A 21843-nucleotide genomic window follows, 5' to 3' on the forward strand; every position below is an offset into this window, starting at 1 on the left:
GGCACATGTCTGTAGTCCTAGCTACTCAGGAGGCTGAGGCAGGAGGATCCCTTGAGCCCAGGAAATGGAGGCTGCAGCATGAGTTATGATTGCACTACTGCATGCTAGCATGGTCAACAGAGTGAGACACTTCCCCCCATCCAAAAGAAGGAGAAGAACTCCTTTCAGTATATTTGTTTTGACATTTTTATTAACAATTAGAATGATGAATTAATTAAATTGTGATCAACTGTGGAAATTACATGATGCCAAGTGAGTGGTTCATGCTTTGGATAATGGAATCATAGAATTACACAACATCTAAACTTTGAGAGGCTTTTAAGGTGGATCATAACTTCCCATTTTACAGCTGAGGAAACTGAGGCTCACAGGGGGTGCATTTGCCCAAAGTACACCTGGAATAAAGGGTAAAGCTGGGATACAATCTTTCTACTTTTTCTTTTTGAATAAATGAAAGCTACCTCATGGTTTGACTTCAAATAGACATTTGACAAAAACTGGAGCAGTGAACTGATGAGACAAGATGAAATGTAATCAAGTCAAATCTATAAGGACCTACATATTGGGTCCAAAAAGGCCCACTGTACAAGCACAGTATGGGTAGCTGTGCCTTAATCAGCAGCACTTGTAAGAAACATTTAGAGATGTTACTTGGCTGCAAGTTTGAGATATCAGCAGTATGATATATCTACAATAAAAAGATGATGGAGTTTTAGGTGGCATTACTAGAAATAGAACTTACAAAAGAGAGGTGAGAGTCCTGTTGAACTTTCCAATCCATATCTGAAATTCCTCATGCAGTCCCAGGTGCAAGATTTTAGAAGAGACATAGACAAATTAGCTCACATCCAGGAGAGGAGCCTAGGATGGAATTATATGAATAATGGTCAAAGGAAGTGAGGAAGCTGCAAAGTGCTGTAACTAAGAGCTTGAATCTTGGAGTCAGACTGCCTGGATTTAATCCCAGCTCTGCCAGTTACTGTGTATATGTTTGTTAAAACCTTCTTTTCACTGCCTGTAAATTAGGAATTACAATAATATCTACCTCCAAAGATAAATGAGGTAGTGCATGTCAAGTGATTAGCGCATAACTCGTACAAAACAAGCACTCGGTAAATGCTAGCTACTATTAGAATTAAGACAGCAAAGTGATGTGGGGATAATAGTAACAACTTCATAGGTTGTGGTGAATATTTAATCAGTTAACCCATGCTAGGTGCTTGATAAAAAGTTGGTAGCTATTATTATTATCTGCAGTAGAATTGGTTTAAGGTTTCCAGGGATGGGACTGGTTTGGGGACAAAATATTTTTTGGTTTGGGCTAAGATCCACAGAACCTAATGATCAATTTATGCCCTGAGGGAGGAAGTCAGTTATAACCTGATTGGGGTGGGGGCAATGGGGGTGGGGGCGATGGTGGTCATCTAGACTTTCTCGGGGAGGGGGGTGGGGTCACTTTGTGAACACCCAGACATGGTGAATTGGCATTGGCATTGTTGTTGAAGGACAACTCAGCTGTGTTCTTGGCCATGGCCATTTAGGCCTGTTCTGATGCAGGGTTCTGATCCAAGGTAACAGCATGGTAACCCAGGGAAGTACTGGAGATCGTCACTTAAGCCTGTTCTGGACATGGTCACCGAGAACTGTCCTGTGGGCATTCACTTAGGAATCATTCGAAGTGGAATTGCTCCTGGATACGTTCTCCTTGTACTCTGTTTCCTCATCCTAGTGTCTCTGCGTGAAGAAGCCCTGGGCACTCAGCCCTCGGCGACCCTCCAGTACCCTGGACAGCTCCCCGGGGAGCAGTCTACCGCTAGGCGGCGGCTGCTAAGAGAGGAACCCTCCTGGCGCGGAGTCTGCCGCTCTGGGGCTCGCTCTCTGGGCAGGCCCGGGGAGAGGTGGGGTGAAAATGGGTTGGGGTGCGCGTGCCTCATAGGTGTGAGACAGAGCAAGCCGCCGGAGTGTGAGTCAGCGTGCGGGGGGCTAAGAAGCTTGGGTGAATAGTCACGGAATCTCACTCACGCTCGGCTCCTCCACCCATCCCATCTACAGCGCGTGTCCCAGTCCTGGGCGTGCGTGCGCTCCGTGTCCGATTCTGGGCTGTGTGTGTCCATTTGGCGAGATGTCGAGAGCGGGGGGAGTGTCCCTGTGGGAGTATCTGGGCCCAGGTTAGGGGACTTCTCCTCCCCGTGTGGGGGTGTGTCCGAGCTAGGGCGTGTGTGCTTCTTTGCCTGTGCGTGCTTGTGCGGGTCAGGGTGGTGGGACCGCGCATCAGGGCAGGGTGCCTGCGTCTGCATCTGGTCTGTCTGGTCTGGATGTCTGCGCGAACTCGACCTGGGTTCGTGTCCCTCGGTGTGTAGAGGCCCGCGTGGTAGGGTTGTCCAGCCTCCCGGAGGAGTACTGCGTCTTGACACCTTCGCTTCACCGCCCCAAAGCTGGCCTGGGGCTCCGTAGGGAGTGGCCTGCTTGAGGAGCGCCCGCGTCCTATGTTTCTAGGAGGGGTAAGAGAGTGGGGGCGCAGGGGGCGGGCCAGGTCCCCGGGCGCGGCGCGGGCTCGGGGGACCCGCGCGGCTGACGTCAGGCGACTCCTTAAATAGAGCCGGCAGCGCGCTCCGCTCGGCATTTCCCGAAGAGCCAGATCGCAGCCCGCTCCAGCGCCACCGTTCGGTCCACCCGCCAGCCCGCACAGCCGCGCCGCCACCGAGCGTTTCGTGCGCAGCGCTCCGAGGATCAGGAATGGGGCTTCGGGCGCTGGGCGCGCTCCGAATCCGGCGCACGTAAGAGCCAGGGAGCGCCCGAGCCGCCCGGCTGCCCGGAGTCCCATCGTCTAGGACCGGGAGATGCTGGAAATGCAACCGCCTGTTCCCCGAGGAGCAGCTGCTCCCGGGATCCCGGGGCACGGAGCGCACCCCGGCCAGCAGCGCCCGGAGAAGACGGCGCCCCCAACGCCCGATCCGCGCGACCGGGGCAGCGCCACGCGAGCCCTCTAGGCGACCGCAGGGCCACAGCAGCTCCGCCGCCGGTGCCCCCTCGGAAACCATGACCCCCGGCGCGGGCCCATGGAGCCATGGCCTATAGGGTCCTGGGCCGCGCGGGGCCACCTCAGCCGCGGAGGGCGCGCAGGCTGCTCTTCGCTTTCACACTCTCGCTCTCCTGCACTTACCTGTGTTACAGCTTCCTGTGCTGCTGCGACGACCTGGGTCGGAGCCGCCTCCTGGGCGCGCCTCGCTGCCTCCGCGGCCCCAGCGCGGGCGGCCAGAAACTTCTCCAGAAGTCCCGCCCCTGTGATCCCTCCGGGCCGACGCCCAGCGAGCCCAGCGCTCCCAGCGCGGCCGCCGCCGCCGTGCCCGCCCCTCGCCTCTCGGGTTCCAACCACTCCGGCTCATCCAAGCTGGGTACCAAGCGGCTGCCCCAAGCCCTCATTGTGGGCGTGAAGAAGGGGGGCACCCGGGCCGTGCTGGAGTTTATCCGTGTGCACCCAGACGTGCGGGCCTTGGGCACGGAGCCCCACTTCTTTGACAGGAACTACGGCCGCGGGCTGGATTGGTACAGGTAAGGACCAGGAGCTCAGCTCCGCGCGCCGGGTCTCTGGTCGCTTCCATCAGGAGAGCCATCCGTCTCTTGTGTTTTATTTTTCTTTTAACCCGTCTCGTTGTATGGGTTCAGGCTGACACGTCGGGCCATGGGGGACTATAGCAGAATTTACCCAGAACTTCCCAGTGATAATCTAGATGGGCAGTTTCTGGAACTGCAGAGGGCGTTCCCTGTTGTCACCGGAGTCGTTGGAAAAGGATTATCTCCAGTCAAACCTAAGTGCCAGCTGGAGGGCTAACTCCCTCTGTGACCAGCCCTTAGGGTGCTCAAGGAAGGGACGGGCGAGGACCTGTGATGCCTGAACACGACCCCATCCTGACCCTCTGTAGGTCTTTGCTGGTACCCAGCACCTGAAGGACCCTGAGAAAGGGAAGGCAGTTCAGAGACTCCTTGCAGCAAGGCTCTGTTTGGGAAAGGTCCCCAGAGTTCAGGTCAAATGACAGCGCATCCCCAGAGGTCTCCAGTAAGAAAGATGCTTTAGGGAGTCTCAATCTCAAACCCAGGTATTTGCTGCTGTACCGGGGCTGAGATCCCCAGTAGATCTGGCCCTGGGTAGATGGTCTTGGAGTAGTGGAAAGAGCCCTGAATTTGAGTCTTGGGTCTGTCACTTACTCTTGAGCAAGTTTCTTAAACTCTATCAGTCTCTATTTTCTCATCCATCCCAATGGGCAGGAGAACAGTTCTTGCCCTGTATACCTTCCAAGGCTTTTCTAAAGTGCCTTAAAGGTGTAAAAAAGACACTTCACGTTAAGTGATACTTCTAAGCCAGCAGCCAAAATGTGGAATTTGAAGGTGGGCATGTGGGTGAAGGCTGGCGAGGGTCCTAGGGGCAGCCAGTAATGCATAGACTGCCTATGCTGCCCATGCATGCCAGGGAGGAGAATGATCCCCACCGGGGGTGTCAAGGCACAGACCAAAGCTTCTGTAAGGTGGCAGCCTCCACTCCTCAATGCCCATCTGCCTCCCCAGCCCTGTATGGTGCTGAAGTGTAGGATCGGCCCACATTTGGGGGTGTAATGTCTGGGCTCCCTGTTAACACATAGGTCACAGAATTCTCACCATTCGCCTGACCCTTTGAAGACTTTCTAGAAACATCTGCATAGTAATGACGTTGGGGAGGGGTAACATGGTAGCTGACACAGTAGCTGAGGCTAAATCTGCTATTTTTATCTACAGCTTTAGGCAGTAGAGGTCATATGCATATTGGACAAGGGACAACTTCATTAGAAAGAGGACCCTACTGGACTTATAACAGAAGGCCCTGGATTTACCAAAAGTAGGGGGACCACAGGCCTGATTTAGCACCTTTGCAGGTTAGCTCTGACCCACAATAGTTGTGGTTGTGGGGACAACGAGTGGGTCATGCACCGTCCTTAGCAAGCCAACACATAGTCTGTCCCCATTGCAGCCAAGCAGGGGCTAACTAGCCTGTGGGTGGCCCCAGCACCATTATGTCTGGTTAATAGGGTATGGTGGCACAGAGTGACAGATCTGGCTTCGTGCCAATGCCAATAGCCCCCTGTGCTTTCCAAACTATGACTCATGGGCATCCCGTCTAGGTGCATGTGGGCACTGTCTGAGCCAGACTCCGGGATGGGGGAGGCAAACACATTGAACAGCAGAGCCCGGAGTGGGTCAGCCATGACATTCGAATGCAGGCCAGCATTTCCTCGATGGAAAATCTGAAGATCATTATGAAACCTTTTGCCAATGTGAAGTGCCTTTTAAGTGCAAAACAGCAAAATTCTGAGCATCTGGCTTTCAGATAGCGTGCCTTCCAATAAATACCTATACCCTGAACCCAGACTCTCCTCCTTCCCCTCTCTTCCTTCCACCACCAAACAGCATACCTCAGGCTTCCATCCCGGAGTCCTTGTCATTCAGGGATGGCTGCTTTTTATTTTTAAGCTTGGCATGTGTGATTCTAAGCCAGCTTAGCTGTGAACCTTAGAGATGGGAGCCATGCCTTTTTTTTTTTTTTTTTTTTTTTTTTTTTTTTTTTTTTTTTAGCACATTTGGATTCTGCTAAAATTCTCAGCTGAGTCTTGGTAGGTTTTATTTAACATCAAGCACGCTGACAGCGCCGCTTCTCTCTCCTCTCCCCCTCTACCACCTTTTCCTACTTTATATTTCTAAAAGATTATCTTAGAGTTCTGATGGTAATTGCCCTCTCCCCATTGCTTGACCAGGAAAGCTGGGAGGCTCTAGTGTCAGGAAAGGGCTGTGTGGTTTGTGCTTCTTTCAGTTACAAATCCACACCCCTCGAGTCAAGTGTTTAGCTTGTGGATTGCCATTTCTGCGCAAGTGATGCTACTCCACTTGGATGCTGTTTCCATAACCTCCAGAACATCTTTCTGTATATAAAGAACATTTATGTACATTTCTCTTTATTATGGCCAAGTCATATGCATTAACTGCAGAAATCATGGGGATTTCTGGAATCCTTTAAAACCCACGTTCTCACTTTCTTCCTGAATTCCATGAGCTATGTACGGTGGGTGATAGGATGTTCCCCTCTCTGTCCACTGCCTTGTCAGTTCACAGCTTCCCATCATAAAGCCAGGGTTCACTGGGCAGACATGGCCAAAGAACCCTTGCACCCATTGGAGTGGACTGTGCTTTCCAAAGGGGGTGTTGCAAAGTTGCAGCCAGTGTGGATCTTAGTTCGATCTGCCCACATCAAAGCCCCTGGTGATAACTTCCTGGTCAGGAGGCTGAAATCCAGATAGTGGAAAAATCAAAAGCTTTACCCTTAACACAAAGAAGGGGCTTCTTTCTGTGGGTAAATGGAGATAAAGCTGAAGGCCGGGTAATATAGCCAGAGAGACACCATCATTTGGAGACACCAGGAGACAGAGTCTGCACCTTCTTGTCCTCAGCCTGATCCCCTTCTTGGGAACCAGTCCAGTTCAGGCCACCACCAAAGAACCCAGCCTTCTGCAGTGGGTTCTTTCCAATTTGCTGTCTTTCTGCAATGCCATCTCTGATGCTTACCTCAACTATGTATTCTGGCCTGGGTTCTCCCCCACCCACATTTCCTCCCCGAGGTAACAGCTGCAGGGTGGCATCTCCTAGCTTCTTGGACAAGTGGGCAAAGCAACACCAGGCTGATGAGGGAACCAGGACAGGACCCACTATCAGAAGACCAGAGGTGGTCACCTAGGTGCTGTATGATTTGAAGAAAGGTGATTCTCCCAAGTCTCAGCTTCCTCATCATAGAATGGGACCTGTAGTAACTATCCTAGAAGCTTGTTGTGAAGAATAAATGCAAAACTGTACATGAAATTGCCCGGGAAAAGTCTACGACATATAAAAATAAGGCAGTAATGTTACACTGTTATTACTACTAATTGCTACGACACTCCTGTTATCAGTATTAATTCTGTTAGTATTTAAAATATTAGTTTCTAACCCTGCTGCTGTTACTAAATCGGGCTGAAGAATTAATCAATTGCTATAAAGATAGTTCCATACTTTCGTCTTTATTCCTTCCCTTTCCTTCCCTTTCTCCTTCCTTCCCTCCCTCCCCACTTCCTTCCTTCCTTCCCTCCCTCCCTCTTTCCATCTCCTTTCCCTCCCTCTCTCCCTCCCTCCCTCCCTTCCTTCCTTCCTTCTTTCTTTGTTCCCTCCCTCTCCCCCTCCTTTCCTTCCTCTCTTCCTTCCTTCCTCCATTCTTTTTCTCTTTCCTTCCCTCCTTCCATGTTAACAGGAAGTCAGTTCACATATCTGGGTGTCAGTTTGCTACCTGCGAAATGGGAATGATGTCTGAACTGCTTTGCAACCTTATAAAAATCAAGTAAGACTACGTGAAAATGCTTTTCCAAATCTAAGGTTATCTTTAGGATGCCCTCCATTCTAAGAAAGTTTGGATGTGAAATAGACTCTTCAGGGTCATCTTTTATAAAGAGATATAAGCTTTGCTGTGTGTAGGAGTTTTTAGAGTCATAGGGAAAGCTGAGTTATGTCTGAAGTGTTCTCAATTTTGCTAGTGTTTTGGTATGGCAGGGGAACGTGTATGGAGGAAGTGTATCTTTTCTAAACGCATTGAAATGCCAACAAGAGCAAGTTAATATGTGATAATTGACTCTGTGTTCTGGTGTCCAAATTTTGATAGATGAGCCTATTCTATAAATTTCAGCCTTCACTTCACAACTCTGGTTATTTATTTGTTCAGCATCGATGATGTTCTTGGGATGGCGCAAAGCAAAGAAGACAGAATATTTGCCCCAGAGGCAACAGTCTAAGTAAGAAAGAGAATAAAAATCACAGAATAAGATCTCCAGTTCATTTTAATCAAGAAATCATATTCTAATTGCAAAGCCCAATTCTCTGGAAATGCAAAACCTTAGAAAAAAATAAAATCAAAGGCAGAAAGTAAGGGGCCTCCTGCATGAAGTAGTTAATGCAGACAGTTTTATCATCTTTTAACAAATTGATCAACACATGAAACAGACTGATCTGTGCTCACTGGGTGTGCACACAGATGCATGTGTGTGCACACCCACACACGTGAACCTGCATGCACAATTGCAGCATCTATGCAGACTTAGGCTTTTATACAGAAATTCCCTGTCTTGGTCCAGGCGAACATCATACACTATGATTAAATGAAACCATTGAGTCCATAACCCCCCCATTTGTCTTGCAGCACTCTGTCAGCCTTGTAGCATGCTGGAGATATAATAGTTAGTGCCAGCAAATGTACAGTTCTTGTCAGGCACAGAGGAACATTCAGAATGGGCAATGAGAACTGTCATTGCTCAAGGAAGTTTTTTGAAGAGCTGGTTTCCCTTCCCCTTGGAGCTGAGAATGACTGGCAAGAGGTTGCAATGAAGAACAGGCTTACCCCAAAGCCTTGTTCTATTTGTCCATTTTCACACTGTTAACAAAGACATACCCAAGACTGTGTACTTTATAAAGAAAAAGAGGTTTAATGGACTCACAGTTCCATGTGGTTGAGGAGGCCTCACAATCATGGCAGAAGGTGGAAGTCATGTCTTACATGGCAGCAGGCAAGAGAGAAATGAGAGCCAAGCAAAAGGGGAAACCCCATAAAAAATCATCAGATTTCGTGAGACTTATTCACCATCATGAGAACAGTACGGGGGAAACCACCACGATTCAATTCTCTCCCACCTGGTCCCTCCCACAACATGTGGGAATTATGGGAGCTACAATTCAAGATGAGATTTGGATGGGGACACAGCCAAACCCTATCACTTGGTACAGGAGAATTTTAGGTGGAGAAGATGCTCACAGCCCCAGTACTTTCCAGCTACACACATTGTTAAGGCTGTTTTGGATGTGAACATGCGAAGATACCACTGAGAGATTCTGAGAAGCATCTTTAACATCTCCGAAATTAGCATGTATCTTATGATTGATGGTGTCTTAGATTGAAGATATAGGATGTTTCCATACTGATTCCCAAAATGCCCTCTGCCTGGGAGACCCGGCTTCCCCAGCTTAACCTGGACTTTCTGGATCTTCCAAAGAGCCAGTGACTAGACCCTGCTTCATCTCTGTAGCCAGCAGGGCTCTCTTCTGATTGGTCCAGGAGCTGAATTCATTTTATATTTTTGAATGTTACCCATGCCATCTCCCTGAAAGCAACTATCCTGAAATTAGGGAAGGTGTGGGGCTAGTACTCACAGGAGATAAGATGTGATGGTGGGCATGTCCTTCATGGCCTGCTGTACAGAGGCACTTGCTGTGCCTTACGCATATCTGGGACACATCCAAAGGGCCCTAACGGATTTGAAGCAGAGTCAATGCCCAACAGGTGCTATTACTTGCATTTATGCTTCGGTAATGCTTTGGTAATGTTCTGTGTATCTGATGTGCAGGGCTGTAGAATAACTTCCCTCTCTTTGCTTAGACCTCTATGAATCATTCCTGAATGACTGAGTGACAGGGTGGGTGGGGAGGGAGTGGGAGCACACAGTTCCCTATTGATCAGATCCCCTGGAGGACTTGAGGAGAGGTCATCTCTACCTGTGAGGGCTCAGGGCAGGTGATGGGGGGGGGCTTTGGGGGGTAGTGAGTCAGCCTTAAGGGAGCTCATAAGTCACGCAGACAACCTAAACCTGTGGGACTCACTGTCTCCACTGGAGCTAACTCTGGTGCGGGTTAATCCATTCATTTGTCAAATGCTTTCCATTGGCCAGGCTCAGGGCCAGGCTCGGTGCCAGGCTGCTGTAGGCCGGCTCAGTTGCCACTTCGTTCTCCTAATGGGCTGCATGGCTGGGCTGAAGCACTGTGAAGTTCACAAACAGCTTGACAAGGTGGGTAAAAGCCACCCGGGAGGGGAAATGACCTTGTGCTTCTGAGGTAATTGCTGCCTGTCAAGCTACACTGCTGGGCTGTTGGTTCAATGCTGTGCTCCCAGCGGCTTTCTCAGTGGGATAAGGGGACAGGGTGAAGACAGGGAACAGGGGAATTATTATTAAGTATGTTTTTCCAGGGCACATGAGACAGAGGTTTGGGCTTGGGTGATCTGGAGCCCGAACATCACATGGATTTCCTGGGCATGGGTCCATTGGGTGTCTTCCTAAGCTTTCAAATCAGAGGAGCTGACAATGGCTTCACCTCAGTGCCCATGGCCACCTGCCACCATGAACACTCCCCACGTGAGAAAGCCAGAAGTGTCTGCTCTATCTGGGTGGAGGCTCACGCTGCCTTCCAAATGGTGGCAGAGTTATTTGGGAGGGAGAATTTTTTCAGATTTCAGACATTCTTGTGCCACCTTCATGACATTTGCCAAAGCCCAGCACGACCTCTACTATTATTTTCTTAATTTTTTTTTGAGACTCAAGCAGTGGCACAAACAAGGCTCGCTGCAGCCTCAACCTCCCAGGCTCAAGTGATCCTCCCACCTCAGCCTCCCAAGTAGCTAGGACTACAGGGGTGCACCAACACACCTGGTTACTTTTTAAAATCCTTTGTTAGAGACAGGGTCTTGTTTTGTTGCCCAGGCTGGTCTCAAATTCCTGGGCGCAAGCAATCTGCCTGCCTCGACCTCCCAGAGTGCTGGGATTACAGGTGTCAGCCATCTCGTCTGACCTTATTAATTTTTTTGCTTAAGATAACCCATTTAAAAATTAGAATTTATCACAAAGAACACATTTTCCCCTTCAGTTTATATATTTTAGAATAGACAAGATATTCGGCTGGGTGTGGTGGCTCACGCCTGTAATCCCAGCACTTTGGGAGGCCGAGGTGGGTGGATCACCTGAGGTCAGGAGCTCGAGACCAGCCTGGCCAACATGGTGAACCCCATCTCTACTAAAAATACAAAAATTAGCCGGGCGTGGTGGTGTACGCCTGTAGTCCCAGCTACTTGGGAGGCTGAGGAAGGAGAATTTCTTGAACCTGGGAGGCAGAGGTTGCAGTGAGCCAAGATAGTGCCACTGTACCCCAGCCTGGGCAGCAGAGCAAGACTGTGTCTCAGAAAAAAATAAATTTGTATTGTGCAATTCAAAAGTGACAAAGGATATTCAGAGAAAATGAATCCCTTTCTTTTCACCTCATCTTTCAACCAAGAAGTTCCTCTTCCCAGAAGCAACCATAGGTACCTGTTTTTGTGTATCTTTCTAAAGATATGCTGTGGATTTGCAAATCTAATGCATACTGTGCAAGTATAGTTAAAATAAATATTGTTTAAAAGCAACTTTATTTTAAACCACCCTAAATGGAAAACCAGCAACACTTGCCATAATTAGAAAGTGATCATAAAAATAAGTTAGATTGAAAACAAAACAGTGTGATTGAATTTTTGTTCTCTAGTGTGGCTGGAATGTTCCAAGCCTACAGTGTTTTCCATCTTTGCTTAAAAGAGGATACTAGGGGACACTGCTAAGAGCAGTTAAAGAAATGTCAATACCAATGTGAGATGTTTCTCCTTGATGTAATCAGAAGGAATGAAGGTGAAGAGGGAGAGATAATACATTTCATTGTGTGATGTGGTGGTATTTAGTAGGTCTGTGTAGTACCTAAAATTACCAAGATGAGGTACACAACTGACGTTATGGGAAATATTGCTGGAATTTGCTGAAAACTCAGCTTAAGTAAATCCAATGATGGGCTGGGTATGGTGGTAATGCCAGCACTTTTGGAGGCCGAGGCTGGGTAATCGCTTCAGCACAGGAGTTGGAGATCAGCCTGAGCAATATAAGGAGACCTCGTCTCTAAAAAAAAACAAAAAACAAAAATTAGCCAGGCGTGATGGCATGCACCTGTAGTCCCAGCTACTTGAGAGGCTGATATGGGAGGATTACTTGAGCCCAGGAGTTTGAGGCTGCAATGAACTATAATTGCACCACTGCACTCCAGCCTGGGTGACAGAGTGAGATTGTTTCTAGCTTTTCAGGTTTCTTTAACGTGTTAGTGATTGGGAGAGATGAGCCAAAAGAAAACTCAGAACAAAACTGAGCACTAAGAGGAGAGTTTGACCTGCAATATTTACAAGGGAGTGTAGCCTTCCCAAGAACCAGGTTCCCTGAATCAAGGGTGTGGTGGGCATTTAAAAAACAATGTAAACTCACAGGGTTACAATGGATTTCTTCGTTATTCTTACTGGTGAAAAGTCAGCAGTATTCTCCACGATTATCATATCTACATAGATTGTTATATATCTGTAGGCGTCAGTGTCACAAAAGTCAGAGGTAAAGTTGTTTTCACTAGAGAATCAGCAATTTATGAGACAGTGGCACAAGGCTCTTCTTTATTTTAATTTCGAGGCTCATGTGAGACAGGGTGTCCGTTTTGCAAAATCTCAGGATGCAAAATACCTTTTCTTCCATTCTGGAAAACATGATGTGAGGCATAAAAACATGACATGGGCCGGGTGTGTTGGCTCATGCCTGTAATCCCAGCACTTTGGGAGGCCGAGGCAGGTGAATCACGAGGTCAGGAGATTGAGACCATCCTGGCTAACACGTTGAAACCCCGTCTCTACTAAAAATACAAAAAATTAGCCGGGCGTGGTGGCAGGTGCCTGTAGTCCCAGCTACTTGGGAGGCTGAGGCAGGAAAATGGTGTGAACCCAGGAGGCAGAACTTGCAGTGAGCAGAGATAGCACACTGCACTCCAACCTGGGTGACAGAGTGAGACTCCTTCTAAAAAAAAAACCAAAAACCAAAAAACAAAAAAAACCATGACATGAAGCTTACACACAGGGCAGGGTAGGATGTCAATTTTGCTTTCTCAGGCAGTTTAATTTCACTGGATCAAGAGCGGAAGACAATGCAACTTCTTTGTGTGCTTTTAACTGTGTAAAAGAAGACCCACTGCAGAAAATGGTCCCTGGAATTTCCCTTATATTGTTAACAGAGGAAATGTAGAGGGTGTCTATGAAAACAGGGCTTCCCAAACTTGCCTTTAATAGGGCAGATGGTCAATTAAGGAGAGATGGCTTTCTGCCAGCTCAGGGTGCCCCCTAGCCTCAGTGCTTGCTGCTGGGTGAAAGAACCCCAGATCAACCCTGAGGCTGATGGAGAGATGAGTAGGCATTGAAGCAAGGCCTCATGGTGGCACAAGGGCTTTTTCGGAAGCAATACAAAGACAGATCTTATTGGAGACAGAGAGAGAAAGAGAGAGAGAGAGAGAGAGAGAGAGAGAGAGAGAGAGAGAGAGAAGCCCAGATTCCAAGCATGAACTCAAAATGGAGATAAAGTTGCAGAAACTACTATGGAAGGCAGTTTCAGCACAGCTATGAAAAATTCGAACTCTGAGATGAGAAGAAATGTGTTGGAATCTCAGCTCCACCACATGCAAGCTGCGTGTGTGCCAACCAGTGGCTTCTCAGTCTCATCTGCACACTGTTCCTCCATCTGCACACTGGGACTAATCATATTGACTGCCACATAGGGTTGCTGTGAGGATCCAATGAACAATTACACGTGAAGGTGCTCGAAACATCTGTGGCACACGGGAGGGTATTAAAAACCTGTTAGTTGTCATTGTTGGCCATTGATTTCTTCATCATACCTTTATTGAGCAGCATGCTGAGGACACAGAGATGAATATAACACAGAGCTTCTGGGCTCTTCAATGTTTGGTGAGGCTACTAGATGTCCATGGAAAGTTTGCACACAAGTCAGATGAGAATAGGTACCATACTAGAGATACAAGGAGAGCTATGGTAAGTAGCGTGGAAAGGAGGGAAAATTCATTTAGGGGAATTTGGGAAAGCTTCCTGGAGGAGTTCCACATGAATTTATTGGCCACCTGCTATGTGCCAGGTACTGTGATAAGCCCTGGAGAAATGAAGATGGGAAAGAGAATTTATCTCTCCTTTAAAGAGATAAAGATGCAGAGAAATTCAGTAGTCAGACTTACTGAGAGACAGAGAAAGCTCCCAGCATTTGTGGGGTCATAGAGGAGGGGCCCCCACCCAGGGCAAACAAAAGAGGCTTTCAAGAGAGCTGGTGCCTATGTTTTGGGGTGTTTGCATCTGCTGTTCCTCTACAGGGATCATTTTCCCCCAGAGCATCTCAGGTCTGGCTACTTCTCATCATGCAGGTCCCAGCTCCAATGTTACCTCCTCAAAGAGACCATTCTCAGCCACCTAGTCTAGGCTGGCTCACCTCCTCTCCACTCTATCTTTCCTCACCACCTTGCTTTATTTACTTCTTACTTCTCACTGCCATCTGAAATTATTGTGTTCATTTTCTTTTTTACTTACTGTTTTCCCCACTAGCCTGAAAACTCCCCCTAGAGACCAGGAACCTTGTCTGTCTTATTCATGGCCATATCCCTGAAGCTCAGAATGGTGCCTGGCACACAGTGGGTGCTCAATTAATATGCCTTGAGTGAATACTCTTAGCTATGAGGGATGATTAGGAATTGATGAGTCTGTTCTGGAGCTACAAACTGGTCCACCCCTTTGTTAAGCTTGCCACACCTGGTTCTGAAAGAATGTGGAATGTGGATGCTGGTGACTCAGTCATCAATAGGTATTTATTGAGCACCTACTGTGTGCCAGCCACATAGTCACTGGAGAGAGAGGAATGAAAAAAAAATACAACAATTTCTGCCTTCATGCTGCTTACTTTCCACGGGGTAAGAAGGAGATAGTTAATAAATAAGTCAGTCAAACATATCTATGTCAGATGGTGGTAAGTGCCATGGAGAAAATATGGGGAGGAGGAGAGAGAGTACTTGGTCTGGGGAGTGTGTTGCAATTTTAAACAGGGTGGGTAGGGAAGGCCTAGCAAAGAAGGCAATATTTGAGCGACAATCTGAAGGAGGTGAGGAGGGAAAACATGCTGTGATCTGGGAGAAGTATGTTCTAGCAGAGGCAGCACACATGCAAAAGCCCTGAGGACAGAGCGTGGCTGGCATGATTGAGGAAAACCTAGGGGCCAGTGCGTCCAGGGTGGAGTGCACAAGAAGTGCACAAGGGATGCGAAATAAACTTGGAGAGGTAACAGGGGCCAGATGGTGCAGGACCTTGTAGGTCTTTGCAAGAATTTTGCCTTTTACTCTGAGCAAATGCGGGACTATTGGGTAGTGTTGAGTGAAGGCATTATATGATCTGACTTACACTCTACAAGGATTTCTTTGGCTGCTATGGAAGGGAGTAAGGATGGAAGGAGGAAAACTGGTTAGGGGGCTGTTGCAAAAGTGGTTGCCGAGCAGTAGTGAAGAGAGACGGGGGAGGGGACAGATGCTTGATATGCTTTGAAGGGACAGTGGCAGGATTTGCTGATGATTGCATGGGGCAAAGTGTGGGAGAGAGGACTCAAGAAAGACAGCGTTAGTGATGATGATGGTAGCAGTGCTGCTGCTGAGGAGGATGATGATAGCATTTCTTTTTTTTTTTTTTTTTTTTTTTGAGACAAAGTCTTGCTCTGTTGCCCATGCTGGAGTGCAGTGGAACAATCATGACTCACGGCAGCCTTGACCCTCCAGGCTCAAGCGCTCCTTCCACTTCAGCCTCCCTAGTATGAAACTACAGGCATGAGGCACCATGCCCGGCTAGTTTTTGTATTTTTTAGGGACAGGGTATCACCATGTTGCCCAGTCTGGTCTCCAATTCCTGGGCTCAAACAGTCCTCCTGCCTTGGCTTCCCTAAGTGCTAGGATTACAGGCGGGAGCCACTGTGCCCGGCCCAAGTTCCTATTAAGGACTTGCTATCTTTCAGGCTCTTCCTTACAAGTGACAGGCTGGAGGCTGAACCAAATATACTTCCCAATACAGCCCCTCACTTGACTGGTCCTGTCTATCTATAGATGTCCCTAAACTAACCAAAGAAAAGAACATTATGTTCTACTGTAGCTTGGAGTCTCCACTCCCAATGAGGAATCTGCCATCTCCCATAGGTAGGAGATAGCACACTCCTCATTTCTAGAGATCTTTGAGGCCCTTTTTATAAATACAGAGTTCTTAGGTAACCTCTTGAGATCTGTTAAAGGTTAAATTAGCCCTTCTCCAACCCAGAAAGGGCATGTGTCACTCAATGGGAGCCACCCTGTTTCTCATTCTTGTTCCAGCCTCATCAACATGCATGGGGAGGTGGCTGCTGTGGTGACACTGCCAGATTAGGGGGCTTGTGCGTGTGGCTTCCCTTAAGCAGAATTGAACATGATAACACCTTCCTGCAAGATAGTCAGAATCTGAATCTCTCCAACTTTCCCAAAGCTGCTGAAGCATGGGGAAATGTTCTCTGCCTTGGCAGCCTCTTTGCAGTGAGTTTCTGCTTTGATGGTTTTAATGAAGACGTGAAATCATCTAACAGCTTTCATTTTGCTCAGGCGAGATGGCTTAAAGTGGAGGTAGCATTTCCTAGGATCAATCCCCATTTTCAGAAGTGGTTGGTTAAACTCTCTGAAGTTTATGGCCACTTCTAGCTGAAACACTGTGGGATCTGAATTATTAATTCCTTGAAAAATGAGTTAAGTCATTGCAAAGCTCTGTGGTGGTGCAGTCCCTACTTTAGGCCCCCTTTCCTGTATTTTCTCTAGCACAAACTTCTCCATTAACAAGAAATTCTTGGGTAACTTGGCCAAATGTTTGTCTATCACTGATTTCATGGAGAGGGAAAGAACTTGACTTAATTCAATTGTTCTTTCCTGCCTAGGATGAAGAAGAGAAATAACCAGAAGTGACTCTGGGAAGTACTCATGTCAGAGCCACTTACGGGTTCTCAAATTTGGTCATCATTCAAATGGCAATTGTGCAAGCAAGGTAGTCTCTAAAACATGAACCTCTGAGCACCTCCTTCTGTCCAGGTGGCTGGTGCCAAGGGAGGTATGTAGAAGGATGGGGAGGTTCTGAGCTGTTCTGAATATGTCGTCGTCAGCTGGGGACAGTGGCCAAGCTGCAGAGAGCTCCTATCCCATGGAGAAGCAGGTGGAAGTAGTGATGGCATCACAAACTCAACATCCTTAGGGATTCTGTGGGCACATAAATGAATGAATGAAGTTGGCTGTGGGTTATGAAGAATAGGTGGGGACTTGTCCCATTTATACAAATCTTGTTTAAATAGGGTATTTGGTCCCATTTAGATAGGGTATTGATTGTCTATTTAGAGAGGACAATCAGTAGTCAGTCCTAAATGATATTTTTGATATCTCTGCATGGCCAGATCTCCCAGTTATGGCTTTTTTTTTTTAAAGAAAAACTTGAGTATAGCATTTTAAAGAAAGTGAACTCTCAATTTATAATCACATCTGACTGATTCATAACTGTTATAGAACACTTGTGGGTCAAACAGGACATGTCTGTGGGCTGGATGTGAACTACAATCTGCCCTCTTATGATTCTAGGAAGGTGGATCTTAGAAATAGGTACTAGTAGCTTCTAATCCTGCTTCTGCCATGGCTGTGGGGCAAGTTGCTTCATCTTTCCAAGTTTTGGCTTCTCCTATGTAAGATGAGGATATGATGAAGTGTTCCTGCCTTTTAGGTTGTTGTAGTGATTCAATGTGATAAGAAAGTGTTTGATTTTGTTATTCCAATCTTGAGTCCTGCTTCCCTGATTGTGTTTGAAGGAGGTGTAATAATCACTAAGCTGATGGCTGTGCTTGGAAGACAAGAGGCACTCACCGTAATCATACGGACCTTGGTCAATATGAGGGGAGCTGAGGTCTTAATAACTGGGCCAATACAGAGAAGAATCTCAAGCCAAGATGACCCATACTTGGGGAAATCCGTTTGGTTATAGAACTGGGCCCCAGCCAGCCAGCCAGCAATCTCCACCTCTCTTTATTGTCATTCATGTACATGCCCGCAGACTCCCTGTAGGATGTTGAGTTTGTGATGTCTCTCTGTGGGATAGAAGCTCTCTGCAACTTGGTCACCGCCTCCAACTCCCAATGACACATTTGGAGCACCAAACAAAGAGCCTATACACTTCTCTTGGCATTAGCCACCTGAATTGGGTAGAGGCGCTCACAGGTTCTTGTTTATGGAATCACAGCTTTTTAAACCACCCAGACTTTGTAATGTCAGCCAGACCCTCCCAGGCAATTGATAGACCATGTAATCCTAGCACTTAGGGAAGCCAAGGCAGCCAATTGGGTAGAGGTGCTCACAGAGATCAGCTTGCTTGCACAGAAGGTGAGTACCTCTCTCATTCTATTGGTGTAGATGAAGTCTAACCTGGAGCATGTGGTCTTGCTAACAGGAGGAGGCTAAGAGATGAGTAGGAGTGCACCATAAAGGTCAGCTGGGAAGAATTTCTATTCACCCTTGATCAGTACTTTGCACCTGCAGAATGACAGAGGAACATTGGGATGGTGGGACAGAGAGGAGTGGAGAATGAATACCTGCCAAGGTGGCCTCAGAGATGATACAATTTCCTTTAAAGTCAAGCAAAGTTTTGATGCAAATGGAGGTTTGTTGGGATTGGTTCTCAGTTCAGTATTGAGAGTCTGGATGCATGAACCCTTGGTGGAAGAGCTAGGAGACCATCCAAACTTTGCTTTGCTTCTGGGACAAACTGTCTACAAATCTCGCCAGTCATTGGGTCATCAATGTCCTTTACAACATCTAACACATTGCCTCCCATCCTTCAGTCATTTGTGTGCCATCTTCATGATTTGTTTTTTGGACATATCTACAAATAGTTCCATTTACTTTACATCGTATTGAGGTCCACTCATAACTTTTACTCAAATACATTTACTTAAAATTGAAACTTTATATCACCATCCTAAATGAGGCTCCTCATCTCTTGCCAGAAATAGAATGTAGTCATAAAATGAATGCAGTGAAAACCAAACAATGCAGTGCAATTCCAGCCCGATACAATTGCCTATGCTTTGTTCTACATGAGGCTACCTATTTCTCTGTTCCAGAGAGAGATCAAGAAAGGTGTGAACGACATTCTAGCACCCGATGAAGACTTTCTCCATGATGGAATAAGAAGACTTGAATAGGATGGAAAAGGAAAGATAATTATCTTCTAATGATGTGATTAGACGACGTTTAAAGCCATATCATGTGCCACCTAAATTTGTTTTTAGACACTAGTGGTACATATCCCACATGTCGGGAAATGCCCACTAAGATTCTCCCTGCTTTGATGGCACTGTATTATTTTATCATGTTTGGTTGTCATGGTCTATCAATAGCCTGGGAGGGTCTGGCTGACATTACAAAGTCTGGGTGGTTTAAAAAGCTGTGATTCCAATTTCAATTGCAAATTGATGGGGCATCATGGGAAAGCAAGTGCAGACGTGAAGAACTGGAGGAAAAGATTCAACTCCACAGTATTTTTAGGTCTCCTTTCCTGGATCAGTTTTACATAATTTGTATCTGGACTGTAGGTTTGATAAGTTCTGATATCTGCTCTCTAATATGTTACCTGAGGGCTAACCCAATTGTTTGTTTTACAATCTCAGTTTAAATCACTGATGAGAAGTCTTTGTTTATTATTTCTTAAAAACTGTAACTTGGATGAATCTCAAAGGCATTATGCCAAGTGAAGAAAGGTTATGCACTGTATGTTTCCATTTCTATAACACTCTCAGACACAATGAAAATGACAGAGAACAAATCAGTAGTTCCAAGGGCTTAGGGCAGCAGGGAGGGGTGACCACAAGAGGCAGACAAGCGAGTTTTCTGGGTGTTCTGTAGGGACACCCAAAGGGAACTCTGTACCTGATTGTGGTGGTGGTCACATGTATCTATACATGTGTTAAAATTCATACAGTGAATGCCAATAAAAAGATGATTTTACTGTATGATAATTTTAAAATATAACATTTTTTATTTTATTTTTATTTTTCAGACAGAATCTCATTCTGTTGCCCAGACTGGAGTGCAGTGGCACGATCTCAGCTCACTGTAGCCTCGGGCTCTCAGGCTCAAGTGATCCTCCCACCTCAGCTTCCTGGGTAGCTGGGACCACAGGCATGTGCCACCATGCCCAGCTAATCTTTTTTTAAAAAATGTTTAGTGGAGATAGGATCTTTTTATGTTGCCCAAGCTGGTTTCAAACTCTTGGGATCAAGCAGTCCTCCTACTTCAGCCTCTCAAAGTGCTGGGATCACAGGCATGAGCTACTGTCCCTGATCTGAAGATAAAATTAAAAAAATAAATCTTTATTCAAGAAACATCCCTGATTATAGAATTCAGCAACTGGTGAGCATCCTACACCCCTCAACAGAGTGTGGTTCCTAATGATCAAAGAGATCGAGCCCTCACATTTTGGGAATTCACAAGCTTCCCTAAACTTTCATCCTTATTATGAGTTAGAATGTGGATGCGGACAGTATTCAAGTCTTCCCCATCCCACACCCACATTCCTGAATGATGATGGGGTCTGAAGTAAAGGCTGGGAAGATTCCACTGTGGTCTGAGGCCAGGGTGGCCAGCATAGATGTCCAGCCACGCTTCTACTGAAAGGCATGAGATCAGGATACTGGAAGGCAGCTATGGGAAATGCATCTCATAATAGGAGCGAATGCTGGTGGATAAAAAGATCCACCTGAAGGTCCTGGGGGAAGTTGGAGGGGATATAAGATGAGGAAAGATGGGCCATGAGCCACAGTGGAAGGGGTTTCCCGGGGTTTTCCCCAAACAAGACAGTTCACAATCTACTGACAGCACCGATGACCTCCTGCCCACCAGATAGCCTGAGGACTGAGGGAGAAGCATCCCTGTTGCTCACCCCACCCACCCTACATCCTGAGCCAACTCAGCAAGGATGAAAACCTTCCTGATGCACCCTTCCCAGCCAGAACACCCCCAGAGCTGGGGAGAGCATCTACCCTGGACTGTTGATGCCCTCAGTTCCTTCTTCTCAGTACTGTGTAGAGAACTCATGCTTCCCAGAGGCTCGTGTGCTACAAGACCTCACTCCCCAGCCTCTGCTAAAGATGGGCCACCAATGGTGTTGATCTGGAATTGGACACAGAGACTATGTATATGACAGAGAGAGTAGCCATTGTAGCCATTAAAGCCTGGCTGTACTGCTTGCACTTTATATACACGAGGCACCCCTGCATTCTTCCATAACCACCATTTTTCACTTGGGCAAGGTTGAGTGGGTTTCTTTTCTTAGGTGACTCAGACACTACCTGTGTGGTTGTCAGTGCACACACTTTGGTGATTGTGCTGAAGCCACCTGGACTGGAGGCAAGAATGTGTGTCTTGCTAACCCATGGATGATAATTAAATTCATGGAAGCAGCAGCAATGACCTAGGAGCACGTATAGCTGGAGAAGAAGGTCAAAAATTACTTAAAGTGTACCCACAGTTGTAATCATTGTTAGGAGTTTGCTTTTTGCCATTTTAGACAAATCATGTGTATACTTAATACACCATTTTATACTGCTATTTGTATCAGCATATATAGTGGATATCATATGCTTTATCTTCCATTTTATAACTTGCAATTTTATTTAACAATGTGATGCAGATATCTCTCCATGCCAATAAGTGTATCTATGGAATCATTTTAAATGCTCAGAATTATTTTAAATAGCATCTAGTTGGATAGATATACTATTATTTATACAACCACTAACCAGATCGCCTGCTGATAGACATTTAAATTGTCCCCACTTTTTGCTCCTTAACAATGAAAGGGCAGCAGCAAGTATCATACCCAATGATTTTCCTCAGAATAAATTTATTTCAGAGGAATTTTTGGGTTTAAGGGTAACCATCCTTTAAAAAGTATCCATTTTTTTGATACAAATTATCAAGTTTTACCCACCCCTATGGCAATATAGCTGAAGGATTTATACTTCCCTAGCATGAAAGTATGAAAGGGCTTTCTTCCACATCCTTGTCAAC

General features: G+C 46.7%; 1 protein-coding gene across 1 annotated transcript in view; it reads left to right on the forward strand.

The window, feature by feature from the left end:
* Positions 1-2618: 2618 nt before the first annotated feature.
* The window catches only part of HS3ST2 (heparan sulfate-glucosamine 3-sulfotransferase 2), a 107668-nt gene continuing 88443 nt past the window's right edge, over positions 2619-21843 (forward strand). The window contains exon 1 of the mRNA XM_010358207.2: positions 2619-3552. Coding sequence (XP_010356509.1) covers positions 3068-3552 — 485 coding nt within the window. The 5' untranslated portion in view covers positions 2619-3067. The remainder of the gene's footprint in view (positions 3553-21843) is intronic.

This window comes from Rhinopithecus roxellana, chromosome 20 (assembly GCF_007565055.1).
Source record: "Rhinopithecus roxellana isolate Shanxi Qingling chromosome 20, ASM756505v1, whole genome shotgun sequence".
Lineage (NCBI taxonomy): Eukaryota > Metazoa > Chordata > Mammalia > Primates > Cercopithecidae > Rhinopithecus > Rhinopithecus roxellana.